At 38.5% G+C, this 8,790-nt stretch overlaps 1 protein-coding gene across 2 annotated transcripts in view; it reads left to right on the forward strand.

The window, feature by feature from the left end:
* TRPA1 (transient receptor potential cation channel subfamily A member 1) overlaps positions 1-8,546 on the forward strand; it is a 31,655-nt gene extending 23,109 nt beyond the window's left edge. Inside the window, exons 24-28 of one of the 2 annotated variants that reach the window (XM_053395866.1) lie at positions 2,719-2,787; positions 2,924-3,034; positions 3,305-3,402; positions 4,258-4,409; positions 7,565-8,546. In XM_053395866.1, the coding sequence (XP_053251841.1) occupies positions 2,719-2,787; positions 2,924-3,034; positions 3,305-3,402; positions 4,258-4,409; positions 7,565-7,575 (441 nt within the window). In that variant the 3' untranslated portion in view covers positions 7,576-8,546. Of the gene's footprint in view, positions 1-2,718; positions 2,788-2,923; positions 3,035-3,304; positions 3,403-4,257; positions 7,416-7,564 lie in introns of those variants that run through there. The other variant, XM_053395865.1, reaches the window with a different exon arrangement.
* The last annotated feature ends 244 nt before the right edge of the window (positions 8,547-8,790 follow it).

An 8,790-nucleotide genomic window follows, 5' to 3' on the forward strand; every position in this document is an offset into this window, starting at 1 on the left:
TTGTATGTGAGAGACAGGGATAAATTTTCTTTCAGAAAATATTACAGATGGAGTAGATAGCATTTTTGCGTTTTGGCTTCATGTGAGCAGATAGTGAATTAGACTTAAGATGTTGTTCACCTTTTAAGGTGCATTTGCTCCTCCATGCTTCTGCAACTTTATTGCCTCAGAGGAGGCTGACTTGTACCAGGTCAGGCTGATTGTTACTGTAATCTTTTCAGCACCTGCTAGGAACGCTTTTCTTTAGAGAAGTCTACACAGATATTTAGAAAGTTGATGCTAGTTTTCATCTGTTGTTAGTTTATTGCTACTTTATTTATTTATTGTATTGGTCGCTTTATTTTTGCGAAACACAATTCAAAGAGAATCACAACCAAAGCACAAACAAACCCAAAACCCTGTATACATTAATCCTGATCAAAAGAAACGCTTTACAAGAGAGGATTCAAAATTTAATATTATAATAATTCAAAACAGTAAGAAATTGCTATCTAAAACATATAATCTCTTACCGAATTGATGGATGAAGAAGTGAAAGAAACAATGATCAAATGGGCCCAAGATGTCGGACATACTATTTATCTAGAGCAATGGGAGAAACTCTGACGAGAAGATATTCGATTTACCGCCTCATATACAATTAAATAAAATTTTATCAAGATGTTCCATAGGTGTTATTTAATACTAGTTAAGTTGGCAAAGATGTATAAATTGAAATCCAATCTCTGTTGGAAATGTGGCAAAGAAATAGGAACAACAATACATATGTGGTGGAGGTGTAAGGAAATTAAGAAATTTTGGACAGTAATACATGAAGAATTAAAGAAGATGTTGAAAATATCAATAAATAAAAAACCAAAGATATATCTTCTTCGATTGATAGGGGAAGAGATACCACGGGGTGGGGGTGGAGAATCTTCTTATATGCAAGCACAGCAGCTAGAGTAGTGATTGTGGCTAAATGGAAATCACAAACTCTACCTTCAAGGGAGGAATGGATTTGTAAGTTAAATGAATACTTAGCTTTAGCAAAGTTAACAGCTATTATAAGAAATTAATTGAATAAAAAATTTAAAAAGGAGTGGAAATGCTTCAATGAATATATGGAAAAATATTGCTCGAAGAAAGATATGCTAATATGCCTAGATTAAAAATGCAAAGTATTTAAATTAATGCAAGTTAGTAAGGAAGGACAATAAGAATATATAGATGAATCAAGAAGTATGTAGAATGCAAAGATAAATGTAATTTCAAAATGTAGAGGAAATCGAGAGGGGGTGGAGGGAAGCAGGGGGAAGGACAAAAGAATACGATTTTTGATTGAGGATGTAAGTGATAAATATGTGTAGGGATGGGGTTGACATGGTGAAGACTTTGTTTTATTTGCAATATGATGTAATATGGAAGTAAATAACCAAAGGGTTTAAAAAACACACCAAAAAAACCTCTGTATACATTACAACAAAGAGAGAGAAAATACATTGAAAATACATTGAAAACATCCCTCCCATTTTAACTTTTTTTATTTCTTAAATTATTGTTAATTATTCTTACTGGTTTTGTTTTATCTTTTCTGAAAACTGCTTTGAGCAGTTTTTCTGTATTTACAATCATACAGTGTAGAAATTTTACAAAATAAAATACCGTATTTTTTGCACCATAACACTCACTTTTTTCCTCCTAGAAAGTAAGGGGAAACGTCTGTGCGTGTTATGGAGCAAATGCCTATGGATGGCGGGGGAATCTGCTGCAGTCATGAGCAGAGGATCCATGGTTCCCCTTTCTTCCCTCCTCCATGGCTCGCTTTGAAACAGCAAAGCGGGAGAAGAGCCGCTGAGTGGGGAGGAAATAGGGACAGAAAACCTGCTTGCTTTAAAGGAGCAAAGCGGGAGAGGAGAGGAGCCGCTTACACGAGTGTAAGCGGCTCCTGTCTGGTTGGCTCCTTTAAAGCAAGCAGGCTCTCTGTCCCTCTCTCCTCCCCACTCAGCTCGCTAAATAGCATTATTAGCAGCATCCTTCTCCACACACCCCAGGCGTGCTCCTTGTCCCTTGAGTGCTTTTCCTTCCCTCCCTACTTAAAACGTGGTTACAAAGCACGGATCCACATGGATCCTCAGGATTTTTGCACTGCGTCACCCCAAATTCACCATCAGATCACATAGCATGTCCATGGCTACATCTTGCACCAAAAAAATCACGCACCCACTGTTGCCTGGGGTCGCAGTGGTGCAAAAACGTGGTTACAAAGCATGGATCCACATGGATCCTCAGGATTTTTGCATTGGGCTACTCCAAACTCACTGTCAGATCACATGTCTGTGGCCACAGCATGAACCACAAAAATCATACATCCACTGTTTCATTTAGAATATTTTTTTCTTGTTTTCCTCCTCTAAAAACTACGTGCGTGTTATGGTCTGGTGCGTGTTATAGAGTGAAAAATACGGTAAATAAAACTGTGAATGCCACCAGATAAAGCTGTGGTATTATGCGAAAATGCTTTCTAAATCTGAATGCGAGCAAATGCTTTGTTTCACTAACATAATTACATGAAGTGGTATACTGTAAGGTTATTTTTAATTTTGAAAACCTAATTCTTTATACATTTGGGAATAATTTATTTCCTTTCAGAAATAACGTTAATGTGGAACAGAATGGATATTCAGGAAAAGCATGGGAATCAAAATGGCCTTGTTAACTCTGCTTTGTGTTTTATAGATTGGCTTGGCTGTTGGTGACATTGCAGAGGTACAGAAATTTGCAGCACTGAAAAGAATAGCAATGCAGGTTTGTGACAGACATTCTGGCTATTATGTTCATTGCAATGGGTGAAACTTTCCTTTGGGATAGCATTGAATTAGAATTGAGAAATACCTTGGTTTATTCTGAGCTAATTCATGTTAAATGTGGTCATTTTGTTTAGGTCAGTCTTCACACAAATTTGGAGAAGAAACTGCCATACTGGTTTCTCAGCAGAGTTGACCAGGATTCAATCACTGTGTATCCTAATAGGCCAAGATATTGTGGATTTATGGTAAGATGGATGAATAATTCCTTCTAAATTGTACTCTGTGTCCTATGCATTCATCCAAACATATACACACAAGAGGAGGGGGGTGAAAGTTGATTACTTAATTTAATATGTCTTCCCCTACTCAAATTAATACAGAAAACTGAACTCAGTCTCTCTGGGAAAACTCCTAATTCTTGGTGATGCCACCAAAATTCATATTTTCTCACTCTGAAACTGCAAATCTTCATAATGTGAACAAATTCTATGAATTTTTGTTTTTTGTTTTTGCAGAGTGTGTTTCAATATTGCTTTGGCTGTAATGATATAGCAGCAAATACACAGAATGCTGACACATCTTTGGAACTAGAAGTATTGAAACAGAAGTACAGGTATTTTTTATTGGGTATTTCTTCTGCTTTCTAAATGTTTGTACAAAGAAAAAAAAGTAGTCAGGTTTTAGTTAATGCCAGTGTTATGGTGTTATGGCTTACTTGCAGCCATTATAGAATTACTTGTCCAGAATCTACATCTCATTGTAAGCCTTATTTACCAGGATGAAGATAGCAAGCTACTGCAGAGTTTTTTAAACATTTTCCCCAGAATCATGCCCCAAAGAAAAAGCAAAGATTGGCAGGCCACATTAAAAGTTGTTTATTATTAGTATTAGTATTAGTATTAGTATTGCTGTTCTGTTACTCCCCCCACCACCAACCCACATTCTTGGCTGAAGAAGATACAGGTTGCACCATTTCCACTTTTTGGCTTACAGGACATCTAAAAATGACTAAGGAGAGGGGCGAAAAACAAGGAATTTTCCATGCCTTCCATAGTGCATGCTTTAATACAGCTTTGGAAGCACAGGGTTAAAACAACCACTGTCCTGGTTAAAAATGAAGACATAAAACAAATGAAAAAAGATACTCTGCATCCTATGAAAGGAGTAGCAAAATGCCCTTGGAAAAGATCATCAGTATTGCAATGCATTGTTCATACTACTAAATAGTTAATCCATTTGCCTGCAGATAATTCCCTTTCTGTTTTTTCACTGTGGATTGATGCAGTTCTCTGGATCAGAATTAAATTAAAATAGCCTAAAATATAGAAATAGCATAGCTTAAAGTAGTATAAGTACGCTTTAAGTAATTTTTTTCCTTTTCAAGAGATGAATGAAGTATATTTAAAGGTTTTTTTCTATTTAATGTTATGAAGAGTTCTGCATCCTAATATGTCTTTTTGTGTTTTAGGCTTAAAGATATTGCAGCACTTATGGAGAAACAGCATGACCTCCTTAAACTGGTTGTTCAAAAAATGGAAATCATATCTGAGGCTGAGGATGAAGACACAAACGATCTATTCCAGCACAAATTTAGGAAGAAGCAGTTGGAACATAAAAACAGTAAATGGGATACAGTATTAAAGGCAGTGAAATGCAAACCTCCCGAGATCTAGAACAGCCCCCAGCAGCAGCTGAGGGAGGTGGATTTCAGGCAGAAATCATTCATCACATGTGAGGCAAGGAAGAGAGGAGATGAAAGTTTGCCCTATACCCAAACCATCCAGATGTAGCAGTGAGGGTATCCTGGGCAGCACTATGCAAATGTATAGTTGCTGACTAGCAGACCCCGTAGTCTTCTCTGTTTTAATCATCCTAACTAGTCAGCAACTGCTTGCTTGCAGGATGCTGTCCCTACCTCACAGTTTCTCTGTGATGGCTTTTGCTAAGAGTGAGCTTAGCACTATTCAAGCATACTTGCTTGCACTTCATTGTCTAAAATACTCCCTTCCCTCCTGGCTGCCTTCTGTTGGCTGTGTTTGAAAACTGGCTATCCCTTCCTACTTATCAGAGGCTGCTGGTTCCTGCCAGAAAACCACTTCACTAGCTACCTCTGGCTGTAGCGAAAACTCTGTTTGAACGTTGTTATACTTCATGTCTATATATTTCTGCCTCAGCTATTGCTAAAGATAGGGCCTCTTCTTCTCCAGTTGCATGGTTATAATAATACTAATGGAGTTTGCATAATGTAAAGAGAGATGTTCTCGGCCAGAGAGTGTGTTCAATACCTCTTAACTCTTTATCTTATCACATGTAGCGTGAATACAAACAAAGAGGATAAGCAATGATTTAATGTAGCAAATAGCTGGTTCATAGAATACTCAGTCAGCACAAGTCCCAGTTAAATCACTGGGGCATCTCAAAGTATACCTGTAAGAAGTATATGAATAGGAAGTACAGTTGACTTGCAACTTGTGTAATTGCAGCTTTACATATTTGGTAGCCTGCCGTAATCACACAGATATAATGCATGCAAGGCGGAGAGCTTAAAAAAATATTTCCACACCAGGTTTTCCTGCAGTGGAGAGCTTTTAAGCTCTCAGACTTATTTACTGTCTCTTGGTAGCTCTTGTGTATGATCTGGGAAGGTCTCGCAAGATATTGTAAACTGCCTTGTGTATAAAGGTAAAGGTAAAGGGACCCCTGACCATTAGGTCCAGTCGTGACCAGAAAGGCAGCTTACAAATTAAAAGTGAAATGAAATCTCGCAAATGTCTCCAGAGTCAGTTAAGCAAGACAGAGAGTTTGTTACATATGTAACAGAGCACAGAACAAGGTAGTACATTCCTTCAGTATCCCTTCCTCAAAGCACTGTGATTGAAGAGCTCCAACCAGCCTTTCTCAACCTGTGGGTCCCCAGATGTTGTTGAACTACAATTCCCATCACCCCTAGCTAGCAAGGCCAGAGCTCACGGATGATGGGAGTTGTAGTCCAACAACATCTGGGGACCCACAGGTTGAGAACCGCTGATTCCAGCCAGTCACAAAATAGAACTCCAACCTGCCTTCCTATGCTGGCATCATCTGTTTTTTTCCAAGCAGGAGATGGAATTCATCAATTTTTGCAGACACAACGTCTGCAGGTGGTTTTATTTTTAGAATATCAGAACCTCTTAATTTCCTTATATAGTTTCAGAAGTGGTTTAGAGAGATGCTGCTTCAGCTCAAACAAGCCCCAAATCTGTACAAAGCAGCCTCCTCAGTACATAGCTCAGAATTCATCCAGATCTAATGCCCATTCCTATGCATACACTTGGATTTATTGTATATTGATTTAAATTTGTGTATGACCCAGTTGCTCCTTTTCACTCTCACTTCTGTCCATGGGATAGTCAAACCCTCTGCTTAGCTCTCAATCCATTGGACTTTAAGGGTGGAATCCTGTGAACACTTACGCATAAGTAAGCCCCACTGAAATGGGAGAGTGTGACAAAGTATGAACTTCTGAAATAGAAGTGCTACTTTAGGAAGGCATATTTTTGTTCTCTGTCATTTCTGGCAGCCCCAGTCATTTCATTTTCTATTCATTATAGCCTCATTCATTTTTCTTTACTAAGTTAATCACGGTGGATTCCTAGTTTGTCTCCCAAAGCGTTTAGTGTTTTCCATTCCAAATGCTATGAAATATTCAGGTGTAGTAAGGCCGTCAGCCCTGTCATGATTCGGACAGATTGGATAAATGGTTCCCCATTTCACAAGCAATTAAAAAGGGTTGTTGTCTTCAGCATGGAGGACTTTATTCTTCAGATTGGACAGTTTTCATGTACTTAGTGCACAATACCTTCTCCCTTCCCTGTACACAGTTCTCTCAATGTTTCAGTTTTCTAAACAATGGGATGTTTCAGAACTGTGACTTGTGAGAAATGATTGAAAGCACAGTAATATTAATGAATGGGAGAAACTAATCAAAAGGATTTTCATTTATTTGTCCCATCTGTTTCTATTTTTCAGTCATTTCTCGTGATACTTGGAAACTAATGGGGCTCATTCATTTGTTTTTGCATTTGTTTTTGGGGGAATTGCACCCCTAGTTAAAATGACTAAATACATATTTACCTGTGGGACACAATAACATAGAAACAGAACACTGAAGTACAAAGGAATATGGCATTATATTGGGGCATGTATTTGCTTCATTAACAATCTAATGCAGCTTGCTTAAATCTCACTTGTTTTATCTTAAGCACAGGCTCTGCTGTATCACAATTACATGATGTAACCTATTAAGCATGGGCTAAAATAATATGTCAGTCTGTGTTGCTATTAACCATTGTTGAAACTGTGTAGCATTCTTCCTTTTCCATAAAGATCTCAATAAAACTGTCTTTGCCTACGCCTAACAACTGTCATTCATTCATTCCCTTTTGTGATTACATATGTGATTTGTTATAGCATTTATAGATTGCATTATTTCTTCTCTATGTGGAAATGATTGCTAGATAGATATAGATGGATATCTTAAATAGCACAGCTCTGCTCTCTTTAAAAGTGTAAGGAAATTTCTGTTCGACTTTCAGAAATTCACATGGAGGGTGGCTCTTTCGAAGTGACCAAAGGTCAAACTCTGCCTGCCTATGTAATGCTATGCTTATGCAATGCTATGCAAAGAAGGATTCTAGCCTAGTGGTCTTCCTGGTATGCTGTCTTTTCATGAACAGGAGGAGTTTGACAATGTGACATTCTCACCTCTAAACATTTCATTTGCCCAATTCTACTAGATCTAAAGTAAGAACATAAGACGAGCCATTTTGGATCAGGCCAATGGCCCAACTAGTCCAGCATCCTGTTCTCACAGTGACCAACCAGATGCCTATGGAAAGCCAGGAAGCAGAAACTGGGGGCAAGAGCACCCCCTGTACTTGTGATGCTCCTCAGCTGCTATTCAGAGGATTACTAAATTCCTGCTCCTCCAGTGTGAACTCTTGCATTAAGTGAACAGGGCTAGGAAGCTGAAGGATCTTTATCATCTATGTGCTCTTCTGGCACTATGGTGTGGTGCCTTGCTAGCACGGGGACAACAACCCTAATGTTCATTTGCAAAGCCTTTGCAATTCAAGGTATCCAGGTAGCTACAGATAGGATGTGCTCACGCACCAGGTATCTACAGCTCTGTTGCGCTAGCACAGCTGCGTCTGGTGAAGTGAGTTTGTGAAAGTGGAAATGGCTATTGCAGTGTTGACAGTCCATCATAACAACACTAGAGGGCAGTGAGTGCTAGTATTTTTTTTTATGGGATATTATCTGGCCGTTATAACATTTGTTTGGATGAAGAAAGGACCGAGCGCCTTAACCTTAGTAGTGGAATGAGCTACAGTTTTACTAGCTGATGTTCCAAGTCACAAAACGCAGTGACATTTGACACTTCTAGGGAAAGTGTGTAGGAGTGAGCCCTTTTACCATGTCCTAACTATTTGCTGGTACATATGTTTTCTTCTTTCTTTAAGCAAGTGATTTGGAACGGTTTGTTTTTGTTCTGCTTTTGTCTCACTCATGAAGCAGCTGTCATAGAGGCTGGGAACATGCATAACACTCTGTAGCCCTCGCCACCCCCAGATGCATATCTAAAGTTAACCTCAGAGCCACTGCTTGCATTTGGCTGACAGAGAAGACCGTTTCGTGTGGTGGTGTTAGCAGCTTCCCAAAGCTCCAAGTGGTTCTGTTTTATTTACTGAGACCTAGACACAGAAGTTTCACAGCTCAGGAAGAGTACAGCAACTATTTTTTCCACAGACTGCAGGCCTCAGTGTTGTCTGGCTCTGGCACACTAGTGTTGCTGAGGGAACAAGGAAACACAAAATAATTTCATATTATTTGAAAATCATTTTCAAAATCTACTTGTGCCTGTGTTTTAAAGGTACTATAAATATTAATTTCCAAATATTACATGATACACATATATAATAAAACAGATTAGCATTCAACATGCCAATATTTCTTTAAAAAT

The sequence above is a fragment of the Podarcis raffonei genome, chromosome 7 (assembly GCF_027172205.1).
Source record: "Podarcis raffonei isolate rPodRaf1 chromosome 7, rPodRaf1.pri, whole genome shotgun sequence".
Taxonomy (NCBI): domain Eukaryota; kingdom Metazoa; phylum Chordata; class Lepidosauria; order Squamata; family Lacertidae; genus Podarcis; species Podarcis raffonei.